This window comes from Melanerpes formicivorus, unplaced genomic scaffold (genome assembly GCF_026170545.1).
Source record: "Melanerpes formicivorus ecotype bairdi unplaced genomic scaffold, bMelFor1.0.p_v2 SCAF_117, whole genome shotgun sequence".
Classification (NCBI taxonomy): domain Eukaryota; kingdom Metazoa; phylum Chordata; class Aves; order Piciformes; family Picidae; genus Melanerpes; species Melanerpes formicivorus.
Window position 1 is genome coordinate 1,095,755 of NW_027142469.1, and position 12,621 is coordinate 1,108,375.

The 12,621-nt window shown below is 51.8% G+C and overlaps 1 protein-coding gene across 1 annotated transcript; it reads left to right on the forward strand.

Annotated features, from left to right (window-relative positions):
* Positions 1 to 4,346: 4,346 nt before the first annotated feature.
* Positions 4,347 to 12,122, forward strand: LOC137456152 (protein phosphatase 1 regulatory subunit 7-like). Its single transcript, XM_068167449.1, has 6 exons — positions 4,347 to 4,379; positions 5,573 to 5,641; positions 6,676 to 6,792; positions 7,251 to 7,355; positions 10,337 to 10,423; positions 11,748 to 12,122. The coding sequence occupies exons 1-6, from the start codon at positions 4,347 to 4,349 to the stop codon at positions 11,922 to 11,924; spliced, it is 588 nt and encodes a 195-aa protein (XP_068023550.1). The 3' UTR covers positions 11,925 to 12,122.
* Positions 12,123 to 12,621: the final 499 nt, after the last annotated feature.

Sequence of the window (12,621 nt, forward strand, 5' to 3'; positions counted from 1 at the left end):
CCTGGGATTGCCTCGACCCAGATGCAGGACCCTGCACTTGCTCTTATTGAACTTCATGAGGTTGGCTTGTGCCCACCTCTCCAGCCTGTCAAGGTCCCTCTGGATGGCCTCCCTTCCCTCCAGCGTGTCTGCTGCACCACACAGCTTGGTGTCATCAGCAAACTTGCTGAGGGTGCACTCAATGCCACTGTCCATGGCACCCACAAAGATGTTGAACAAGACAGGTCCCAGGACTGATCCCTGAGGGACTCCACTTGTCACTGGCCTCCACTGGGACATGGAGCCATTGACAGCCACTCTTTGGCTGCGGCCATCAAGCCAGTTCCTTATCCATCTAGTGGTCACCCATCACACCCATGTGTCACCAGTTTGCAGACCAGGATGTGGTGCGGGACAGTGTCGAAGGCTTTGCTCAGCTCCAGGTAAATGACATCAGTTGCTCGCCCCTCATCTATTAATTTTGTCACCTGCTCATAGAAGGCCACCAGGTTGGTCAGGCAGGATTTGCCCTTGGCAAAGCCATGCTGACTGTTCCCAATCACCTCTTCACTATTCTTTTGAGCGAGTAGTGACTCCAGGAGGATCTGCTCCATGATCTTTCCAGGCACAGAGGTGAGACTGAGTGGCCTGGAGTTCCCTGGTTCCTCCTTCTTGCCCTTTTTGAAGATGGGGGCAATGTTTCCCCTTTTCCAGTCTGTGGGGACTGCCCCAGACTGCCATGACTTTTGAAATATAATAGAGAGGGGTTTAGCAACCTCCTCTGCCAGTTCTCTCAGCACCCGTGGGTGTAACCCGTCGGGTCCCATGGACTTGAACACTTTCAGGTTCTTCAGGTGATCACGAACCTGATCTGCACTTACAATGGGCAGTTCTTCCTCCCTGTCCCTGGCTTTGACTTCCATAACATCAGGAGTGTGGCTAGAGGCCCTTGCAGTGAAGACTGAGGTAAAGAAGTTATTAAGCACCTCAGCCTTTTCCTCATCACATGTGACCATGTCACCAGTTTCCTTTCTGAGGGGGCCCACACCTTCCCTAGGCTTCTTCTTCCCATTCATATACCTGTAAAAGTTCTTAGTATTCCCTTTAATCTCCCTGGCTAGATTCAACTCAAACTCTGCTTTGGCTTTCCTAACCAGGACTCTTGCTGCTCGGGCAGCTTCCTTATATTCCCCCTGTTCTACCTGTCCTTCCCTCCACTTCCTGTAGAGTTTCCTTTTAAGTCATAGTGTGTCCAGTAGCTCCCTGCCCATCCAGGCAGGCCTCCTAGCGTTCTTACCTGCTTTTCTCTTTGTTGGTACACAGAGCTCCTGGACACAGAGGAGGTGGTCCTTGAATACTGCCCAGCTGTCCTGGGTCCCTCTTCCCTCCAGGGCTTTGTCCCACGACACTTTGGCTAGCAGATCCCTGAAGCCATCAAAATCTGCACGCCTAAAGTCTAGGGTCGTGAGCTTGGAATACTTCCTCCTGACTGCCCTGAGGATGTTAAATTCAACTGCTTGTAGCCAGGTGGGGGTTGGTCTCTTCTCCCAGGCAAGCAGCACCAGAACAAGAGGACACAGTCTCAAGCTGTGCCAGGGGAGGTTTAGGCTGAATGTTAGGAAGTGGTTTACAGCTTGGCCAAAGACTCTTCTGATCCCTGTCTTCTGGTCGTGACCAGCAGCGTGCACGGGTGGCCAAGAAGGCCACTGGCAACCTGGCCAATATCAGGAACAGTGTGGCCAGCAGGAGCAGGGAGGTCATTCTGCCCCTGCACTTGGCACTGGTTAGGGCACACCTTGAGTCCCGTGTCCAGTTCTGGGCCCCTCCGTTTAAGCAAGACGTTGAGTTGCTGGAAGGAGTCCGGAGAAGGGCAACAAAGCTGGGGAGGGGTTTGGAGCACAGGCCTGTGAGGAGAGGCTGAGGGAGCTGGGGTTGCTTAGCCTGGAGAAGAGGAGGCTCAGGGGAGACCTTCTTGCTCTCTGCAACTCCCTGAAGGGAGGTTGTAGCCAGGTGGGGGTTGGTCTCTTCTTCCAGGCAAGCAGCACCAGAACAAGAGGACACAGTCTCAAGCTGTGCCAGGGGAGGTTTAGGCTAGAGGTTAGGAAGAGGTTCTGCACAGAGAGAGTGATTGCCCATTGGAATGGGCTGCCCAGGGAGGTGGTGGAGTCACCATCTTTGGAGGTGTTCAGGAGGAGACTGGATAGGGTGCTTGGTTGCATGGTTTAGTTGATTAGGTGGTGTTGGATGATAGGTTGGACACGATGATCTTGAAGGTCTCTTCCAACCTGGTCCATTCCATTCCATTCCATCACCATCTAATCAACTAAACCATGGCATTGAGTGCCTCATCCAGTCTCTTTCTAAACACTTCCAGTGATGGTGACTCCACTACCTCCCTGGGCAGCACATTCCAAAGGCCAATCTCTCTTTCATCCTGCTCTATTCTATTCTGTGAAGACCTTCTTCCTAACATCCAGGTTTAATTGGTGAGAGCAACAGACTTGGTTGCTGCCACCCGCTGCTAAGGGGTCTGAGTGGCCCCCAAATGGGGTTTGGAGGCAGGTAAAGGTTTCTTTTGGCATGTGAAGGGGTTTTGTGGGCATCTAGAAGGGGTGTGGAGCCCCCTGAAAGGGTCTGGGATAGTGTCAGGGGGTTCTGGGCTGGTTCACCAGCGGGTCTGGGGACATTAGAAGCATCTGGGGGTACCTAAAACGGAGCTGGGCGTATCAGATGGGGGGTTTGGGTGCATCCAAAGGGGTTTTGTGGGCATCTAAGTTGGGGAGTCTGGGGGGGTCCTGAAGGAGTTGGGGGGTTCTCAGTGAGGTTTTGGAGTCTCTATGGAGTGCCTGGAGTCTCCTGGAGTGCCTGTGCTTGAAACCCCCCCAGAGGCCGGGCAGAGTGGTGCTCACAGTAGCTCTGCAAGTCTGCCATGGGCTCAGGAGGCTGTGCAGCGGTTAAACCTTTTCTTTTGCTCAAGCACAATCTTTCTGAATTCTTTTCTTGGATTTTTTTTTTTCCCAGGGTGATGTGAAACTGTCTGATTTTGGGCTAAGCACAGCTCTTCAGAAGTCTCAGAGACCTGAGCTCTACAGGAACCTCACACACAAACCCCCAAGACCCTTCTGTGAGTACTAGCTGTCCTTGTTCAACATGGAGGTAGTTGAGAGCTGAAGCCAGACCACACCCTAATTCCCTCAGCTTCCTCTTCTGCAGATTAAACAGTCCCAGTTCCTTCAGCCACTCCTCATAAGGCTTGTTATCCAGACCCCTCACCAGCTTTGTGGCCCTTCTCTGGACTCACTCTCTCACAAGGGGTGTCCTGGGGAACACCACTTGTGCCCGGCCGGCCACCGGCTGGGTTTAACTCTGTTCCCCACCGCTCTTGGGGCCCAGCCATCCATCCTGTTCTGCTGTCCAGCAGTCCCTTTGAAAAAAAATCCATCTGAAAAAAGAAGTAGCAGAGAAGGAAAGCTGAAGCTGCAAAGACTGCAGTCCCCTCAGTTCTGGTGGTACCCTCTGTGAGATCCTAAGCCACCTGAACTGAGCCGGTCAGGCAGCCAAGCTAGTGCAGCAGTGTCTTCTGGAGAGTTGATAGGAGCCAGTTCTGTGGGGTTTGTTGAAGGGAGTGGCCAGTCGTTCTACATGAACAATTGTCTTAGTGCTAGCAAGCAGGAGGCTCTGAAGTGTGGTACTTTGAGAGCTCCATTCATACTTGCCCTTCAGGAGGAGCCAGCTCTTTCATTGAAGGATCTTCCTGAGGTGTCCAAGTACAATTTCTGTTGACACTTTTCAGCTCTTACATCCAGGTTGCTGACAGAGGATGTTGGGTTTGTGGGCCCTGGCAGCGACAGTTTTCCAAAGAGGAGCTCTAAGGCCAGCTGCAAGGTTAGGTTTGGATTCTCCTGGGGTGCCTGTGCTTGAAAGCCCCCCAGAGGCCGTGCAGAGTGGTGCTCGCAGTAGCTCTGTGCAAGTCTGCCATGGGCTCAGGAGGCCAGTATCTAGAGAGAGGGAGAGGGAAGGACAGAGACACTTCTAAGACAGTTTTAAAGAAATAATTATGAGAAGAGGCAAATTAATTCTGGGGACTCATGTGATATATCTGTTTAAGAGAAAAAAAAATGAAGGAGGTTTCTGACCATAACCAGGCTGACAAAGCACAGTAATGTGGTTTCCTATGGGATTCAACTCCTCCTGCATTGCACAGGACACTTCAACAGCTGTCCTGACAAGCTCTAAGTAATGAACTTAATCCACCCTGTGCAAGCAATGGGGCAAAAGATTACAAAATCCATGTATGCAGTTGAGATGTGTTACGTTGGGACGTCCAGGATAGAGCTCATCAAGCTCTCCTAGTGTTTAGACGCAAGATGGAAGAAGGAAGGGGGAAGACAGAGCAGAAGGTCTATTTAAATATGAAACTCCTAGGCTGAAAGAAAAGAAAAACATTTTAAAGAGCACTCAGTGAGACTCTGTCACCAGCATAGCTAATCACAGAATCACTGAGTGTTAGGGGTTGGAAGGGACCCCAAAATAGCATCCGGTCCAACCCCTGTGCCAGTGCAGGATCACCTGGGGCAGGTTTTGAATGTCTCCAGAGACTCCACTAACTCTCTGGGCAGCCTGCTCCAGGGCTCTGGCACACACAGTGAAAAGGTTTTCCCTTCTGTTCCTGTGGAACTTCCTCCTTTTATTCGTCGGACGCAGCGAAGCCGCTGGGTCGTGTTGCTGCGGCAAGGTGACCCACCCTGTAGTTCAGGGCCTGGGTCTGTGCCTTCATGGCAGCCTGTTCCCTTGGCACCCTGTCAGCTTAACAGCCCTGTGCTCGGGGCCTGTGTGACGAGTTGTGGAGCCCTCCATCCCCCTTCTGTCCCCAGCAGCAGCCCAAGGTCCCTGGAAGCAGGGCTGGGGAGGCTGCTTTAGGCAGCTAACAGGAACCAACCTTGCCTGGCCCTTAGGGGGCTGAGGTCAGTCCCTGGGCTCCTGAAGAGGTGGTGTTGCGCTGCTGCCAGGAGGGCCGGCCCTTTTTTGTTGTCCTTCACAGCAGAGGCTAAGATCTAAATGGGCTTTTGTGCCTCTTAATTTTTTTCCTACTTGACCTAGCAACATCCTTAAACATTCCATGGGTCAACTCTCCTTCCTTCCCTGATGTTTTTCCCATAATTCACTCAGAAGCTCGTTGCCCATCCAGGCTCTCTCTTCTGGGGCTCATCTCCAGCACATTGGCGCAGCCTGGTCTGAGCCTTCAAGGGTTCTGTCTTGAAGCAGGTCCTGCTCTCCTGGACCCCTTTATTTTTAAGGGCTGTTTCTCAAGGAACCTTCTGAGTTAGTTCCTTAAGTAATCTGAAGTCTGCCCTCCAGCAGTCCAGAGTGGAGGTTTTGTTGCTGCCCCTCTTAGCTTGACTGGATATTGAACACTCAATTATCTCTTGGTCACTGCACCCCAGACAGCCTCCAACCACATCTCCCACCAGCCCTTCTCTGCTTGTCAAAGGAAGGTCAAGCAAGGCCTTACCCCTGGTAGGCTCTCACAGCACCTGGGATAAGAAGCTGTCCTCCATGCACTCTAAGAACCTCTTAGACTGTCTCCCTCTAGCTGCCCATAGAGTCACTCATCAACCTCTCCATCCTGGTTGGGTGGTCTGTAACAGACTTCAACCAGGATGTCAGCCTTGTTGGCCTTCCCTCTAATTCTCACCCACAGGCACTCAACCTGATCATCCATGGCATCTAGAGCCCTCCTGATGTACAGGGCCACCCCTCTACCTTTTCTCCCTGGCCTGTCTCTCCTGAAGAGCCTGTGGCCATCAATTACAGTACTCCAGTCATGTGAGCCATCCCACCACATTTCTGTGATGGCAGCTACATCATAACTTTCCTGCTGGAAAAAGGCTTCCAGCTCCTCTTGTTACCCGTGCTGTGTGCATTAGTGTACATGCACTGATTTCAGCCCCTTCCCCCTTCAAATCTAGTTTAGAGCCCTGCCAATGAGACCTGCCAACTCCCTTCTTAGAACCCTTTTCCCTCTGTGGGATAGGCTGTTCTCATGTGCTAGGAAAGCTGCTTTGAAGTCTCCCTGGAGCCTTCTCTTCTGCAGGCTGAACAGCCTCAACTCTCCCAGCCTGGTCCCACAGGGGAGGTTCTCCTGCCCTCTGTGATTATCTTGGTGCCCTCCTGGACCCTCCTTTGCAGCCTCGTGCCCTTCTTTTGCCGGGGGCACCAGAACTGGATATGCAGAAGCGTTGTGCAGAGAAGCTGAACAGTTTGTCTCTGCCTGTGCTATGCCATCACTGCTGAGCAGTGACAGATTCATGCTTGCCAAGTTGGTAATTGCTGCTCTGGATACACCTCATGGCTCAGGGAATGTCACTGTCACTGTTCTCTGAGCCTACTCATTCTCAGCTCTTGCTACCTGGCCAGTGAAGGCAGCAGCTGGGACAAAGCAATACCGCCCTCACTAAACCCACCAGTAAAAAGTGCCACCAGCCACCTGTCACACGGGTGAGGTTTGCTGTCACTGCACTTAACTCCGCTCTTGGGTCATGGTGGGGGCCCTGCCTCGTGCACACCTTGTGTTGGATGCCCAGGCTTGTTTCTCAGGAGTGCAGCTCCAGGGGCCAAGGCTACAAAATGCCAGGCAGAGGGAGAAGCTGGAGTTGTATACCACAGCAGTGAATGTCTCCTGTTGTCACGTTGCAGGCAATTGAGAACAGCGACACCTTGGCCACTCTTGACAGCCTGTTCCTTGGGAAGAACAAAATCACCAAACTGCAGAACCTGGATGCACTGACAAACCTGACTGTGCTCAGCGTGCAGGTAGGGCTCTGCTTTGTCCTGTTTGCAGCAGCCTTCCTCACCCCCTCCCTGGAGGTGTTCCAGGCCTTCAGCAACCTGCTCCGGTGGAAAGTTGGGGCTGGACCTGGATGATCTTCAAGGTCCCTTCCAACCCAAACCACTCTATCAATCTATGAAATGAGTTATAGTAACATGTAAGCCTGTTGTTTGTAAGGACCCCAAGAAGACAACTTTCAGGCTACAGCTTTCGATGGGAGGGTCAGAATCTGATTCTTGCACACTTAGAGCCCCTAGACCCCTGGACCTTCCGTTGCGCATCGGTGGTACAAAGCTCAAAGGAACTGAGCTCATGAGATCAGTGTGCACCCGAGCAGACCCTTTCCCCTTCCCAGCCATACTTCAGAGAAAAGCCTTTTCTTCAGGGAGTCTCTTGGGGTTTGGTTTGTTTGGATGCCCTTACAGCACTGCTTCCCTTTCAGAATAACCGCCTGACCAAGATCGAGGGGCTGCAGAGCCTGGTGAACCTGCGCGAGCTGTACCTCAGCCACAACGGCATCGAAGTCATCGAGGGGCTGGAGAACAATGTGAGCAGGCTCTTGCTAGCTGTGCCTGACCTCTTGCCCTGAGCTGCTCTTATCAGTAGCTGTGCTTTTCAGGAAGGTTTTGTTCCTCAGCTTTCTCCACTTACATGTAGGGTTCTGAGTCCCTTGGAAAGACCTCAAAGATCCAAGTATTTGTTGTGTTACAGTACCTTGTGTAAGTGGAGCTCCTCCTTGTGTTGTAAATGGGTTTTGTGGCGAGGTGAAGCACAAGATGCAATTAATGCAGGAGCCTGGCTCATGCCAGGACACAGAGGTGTTTGGGCAAGTCCGGAGGAGGGCTACAAGGGTGATCCAAGGGCTGGAGCAGGTCTGCTGTGAGCACAGGCTGAGGGAGCTGGGGCTGAGCAGCCTGGAGAAGGCTCCAGGGGGGCCTTAGAGCCTCAGGGGAGGTTCAGGTTGGATGTTAGGAAGAAGTTCTATACAGATCCTGGGATGCATCAGGAGAAGTGTGGCTAGCAGGTCGAGGGAGGTGATCCTCCCCCTCTACTCAGCCCTGGTGAGACCCCACCTGGAGTACTGTGTCCAGTTCTGGAGCCCCTATTACAAGAGGGATGTGGAGGTGCTGGAACGTGTCCAGAGAAGGGCCACAAGGATGAGCAGAGGGCTGGAGCACCTCTCCTGTGAGGACAGACTGAAGGAGTTGGGGCTGTTCAGCCTGCAGAAGAGAAGGCTCCCAGGTGACCTCATTGTGGCCTTCCAGTATCTGAAGGGGGCCTACAGGAAGGCTGGGGAGGGACTGCTCAGGATCTCAGGTAGTGATAGGACTAGGGGGAATGGAATGAAGCTGGAGGTGGGGAGATTCAGGCTGGATGTGAGGAGGAGGTTCTTCACCATGAGAGTGGTGAAGCCCTGGAATGGGTTGTCCAGGGAGGTGGTCGAGGCCCCGTCCCTGGGGGTGTTTAAGAGCAGGCTGGATGAGGCTCTGTCCAGCCTGATTTAGTGTGGGGTGTCCCTGCCCATGGCAGGGGGGTTGGAACTAGATGATCCTTGTGGTCCCTTCCAACCCTGAATGAAACTATGAAACTATGAAACTATGAAAGAGTGATTGCCCATTGGAATGGGCTGCCCGGGGAGGTGGTGGAGTCGCCGTCATTGAAGGTGTTCAGAAGGAGACTTGATGGGGTACTTGGTGCCATGGGTTAGCTGTTTGGGTGGGTTGGATTGGTTGATGGGTTGGACACGAGGATCTTGAAGGTCTCTTCCAAGCTGGTTTGGTTTATTCTAATAAAAGTTTATTCTAATAAAGAGCTGCCTGCCAGGACCTGAAGGGATCCTGCAGGAAGGCTGCAGAGAGACTTTTGCTGAGGGTGTCTGAGACAGGCTATGGGGGAATGGTTTGAAGCTGAGGCAGAGCAGGGTTACAGTGGAGCTGAGGAAGAAGTTCTTCGGTATGAGGGTGGTGAGACTCTGGCACAGGCTGCCCAGGAGACTGTGGATGCCTCCTGCCTGGGGGAGTTCAAGGCCAAATTGGATGAGGCCTTGAGCAGCCAAGTCTAATTGAGAAGTGTCCCTGGGCATGGCAGGGAGGTTGGAGTAGATCATGTCTGAGGTCCCTTCCAACCTGAGCCACTCCAGGATTCTCTGTGTCCCTATGCCCTAACCACTGCCTGCAGAGGAGCCGAGCACCCCAAGCCTGCTTTCCCCCACGCACAAGGTCTTGCACTGAGCAGTTTGCAGAGGAGATAATGACATTCCCAATTTGCCTAGAGAAGAGATAGAGGGGGGGAAAAAGAAAGAAGGAAAGCAGGCTAAGTGATGCCTGCCCTGGATATTCAGCTGCTGCTGATCTTGCCCCCTCCTCCAGGAACAGCGTAACCCTAATAATCCTTCTAGCACCCTGTAACGAAGGCTAATAAACACCTCAGGGGTTTGCTTGAACAAAGGATCTTGGCACCGGCCATAGGAAACCCCTAGCCCGTGGCTGGTATGGGGGAAGAACAAGTAGCAGGATGTGGGTTGCCCACCTGAGACCCCCCCAGCTCAGTCCCTCTGTGCCCCCCTGCCTGGTTTCCTGCTCCCCTGGGGGTTTCTGGGGTGAGGGACTTTTGGCAAGGGCTCGTAGGGACAAAAGGAAGTGGAATGGCTGTGAGCTGGAGGAAGGGAGACTTAGATTGGAGATTAGGAAGAAATTCTTTCCAGTGTGGGTGGGGAGGCACTGGTACAAGCTGCCCAGGGAGGCTGTGGATGCCCCTTCCCTGGCGGTGTTCATAGTCAGGTTGGATGAGACCTTGAGCAACCTGGGCTGGTGGAAGGTGTTGACGGGGGTTGGAACTGGATGATATTTAAGGTCCCTTCCATCCCAAACCATTCCATGATTCTGTGATCTTCAGCCATGGAAATGCTGCTGCAGCCTTTTACACAGCAGTTTGTAGGTAACTCTCGGTTCCTTTTGATAGGACATCAACTGGAGCTGGAAGTAGGAGGGAACGAACTGTGGCATGTGGCTTTCCTTTGTGTTAGTATCCATTTGAAGAAGCCTGTAGCATTTTCATTCTCACCCAACAGTAGATGATATTGTCAGAGAGCAGAGACAATCTGGAACTTAGCTGACTCTGTAAGGCAGAAAAAATCCTTTTTCTGGAGCTCTTGAATTCCCTGCTGCAACAAGTTTGTTCAGGTCTGCTGCTGAAGAGGGCATTTGTGATCTGATTTTTAATGGAGCACTCTGCTTCATGTGTTCTGAGGAAAGGCTCACTCTTTAGGAGCCCTTGGCTGTGAATTGCTGTCAGACTAGTGATTGCTTTAATTTTTGTCATAAGGCTTCTGGGCTGTCAGTAACCCAGCTTCATTAAAAGTAATTGTCCTTGCTACATACATAAGCAGGGAGAGTTCTTGTGCTGCATGTAAACAGCTGGCAATAGTTTTTCTTTGCTTCCCACAGTTTCCAGCTCTGGGCTTGAAAAAGTGGGAGAGAGAAGATGGGAAGAAATTTTGGTCTAATGTTTTTGTGTTTGCTTGTCTAGAACAAACTCACAATGCTGGACATAGCATCCAACAGAATCAAGAGGATTGAGAACATCAGTCACTTAACAGAGCTGCAGGAGTTCTGGGTAAGCATAGGATGGAACTGTCCCTGGAATGTCCCTACAGCAAGTGAACAAAAACCTTCTGGTGAGGAGCAATGGGAGGGTGGTGTACATCTATATCTCTGAGTAAGCTCAGATTCACAGATTGCACTGGGTTGGGAGGGACCCTCAAAGGTCATCTTGTTCAACCCCCTTGCACTCAGCAGGGACACCTTCAACTAGATCAGGCTGCCCAGGCCCAAAAGGAATTTGATCTTGAATGTCTCTGGGGATGCCCCCTCGATGGAGGTGTTCAAGGCCAGGCTGGATGAGGCCTTGAGCAGCCTGGGCTGGTGGGAGGTGTCCCTGCCCAAGGCAGGGTTTGGAGCTGGATGGTCGTTAAGGTCCCTACCAACCCACTCTATGATTATCTGCCAGGCAGCAAACAGTGCACAAAGTTTCCACTTCACTGTGGATGGCCGAGGTGAGGAAGTTGTTCTTGGATGGGGGCACAGCTGATCCATTGCTGGGGTTTTTTAATGATTATTTTTTGTTATTGCTGTTAGTGTTTAAAGGTGATACTGCTTTAGTCACTGCTTCTGCATCCAAAAGCAAAGGATGGCTGAAGTCTCCAGGTTGCCGGCAGTTGGAGCATCATCCCCTTGTAATTCCTCTGCAGTGCCAGCAATGAGGCACCTCCTAGGCTTGATCCCTGGATCAGGGAGCTTGGCACTTTCTGGAGTGGAGGAACAGTTTTGGTGGGAAAGTGATGTAGAGGGGGGAGGAAAATGCCACTTTTCACATCAGTTTGGGACCAATTTTAATGTTTCCTGGGAAATCATGAAAGTAAAGATTTCAGTGTAAGAAGATCTTGGCAGTAAACATTTCTAGCCCTTAAATGTGCAGTGGATCAACTGGGACACTGTTGTAAAGAGACTGTCTCAATGTCTTGCAGGGTGTTTTATCCTAATTCATAGATCACAGAATGGTTGGGTTGGAAGGGACCTTAAAGATCATCCAGTTCCAGGCCTCTGCCTTGGGCAGGGACACCTCCCACTAGACCAAGTTACTCGAGGCCTGGATATGCTCTCAGAGGGGTGGAGCCTTTGATCACTACCCCAGGACAGTGTAGGGATGGTTAGCCAGGGCCTGCCTGGAATGTCTGACAGGAAAGCACAGCTGGGAGGCTCCAGGGGGAAAAGGGTCACATAGCCAGGGCCATCTCACATGTGCATGAAGACTGTACAGTGCCACTGCCTTGGGCTTGTAGAAATCCTCCTGTGCGGTGGCTCTGTGGCGAGGCTGCTGCTAACCAGGCTTAGCTTGCAAGTATCTGTTGGTGTGAGCCTCCCCTGTATGTGCCGTGCAGATGAATGACAACCTGGTGGAGAGCTGGAGTGACCTGGATGAACTGAAAGGAGCCAAAAACTTGGAAACCGTCTACCTGGAGCGAAATCCCTTGCAGAAGGACCCCCAGTACCGGCGCAAAATCATGCTGGCCCTCCCCGCTGTCCGGCAGATTGACGCCACCTTTGTTCGATTCTAAACCTCCTCCTGCTGCCCTCCTTGGAGAAATGTCCCAGCTGGGTTTTCTATCCACTTAACCACACAGCCCAAGTCTTCAGTACACTGTCACAGAGCAGATGGTCAAGAAAAAGCACTGAGTACCAGATCCTGTGTACGATGCACTCATTGTTTTTGAGATGTTGTTGTTATTATTATTAAATCTTAATATGGAGACTTCTCTCCGTTTCTGCCTCTTGCTGGTGGGGGAGGTTTGGCCAGCATCATTGCCGCAGACTGAAGTCACCTGGAGCCACTTGCTGACTTCTCTTGGCTCTGTGACACAGCTTTGGGTTAGTGACATCCTTGCAAACATCACTGCCAGATCCAGTCACAGTGGTGGTCTGTCAAAGGATGAAAAGATGGGGAACACCGTTCATGTGGGGCAGAGTCAGAGAGAGACACCCATCCAAGTCACCCTCAGAGCTGCATCCGCTCCTTCTGCTCTGTCAAACGATAGAAAACTACAAGAAGAAATAAATGGGAAGGGTGATTGATTGGTGGTGCTTTGATTCATTCTGATCTGTGGTGGATTTGAATCTTTGGAAGCCTGGAATGAATCCCTTTGCCTTCAGCAGGAGATCAGTAGCATTAAACAGGACAATGTGACCCTGTGGAAAATTTTGCAGGTTCCATTTGTGGGCTGTTTTCCTTTTACATGCCCAGCCCAGCTCCGCTGT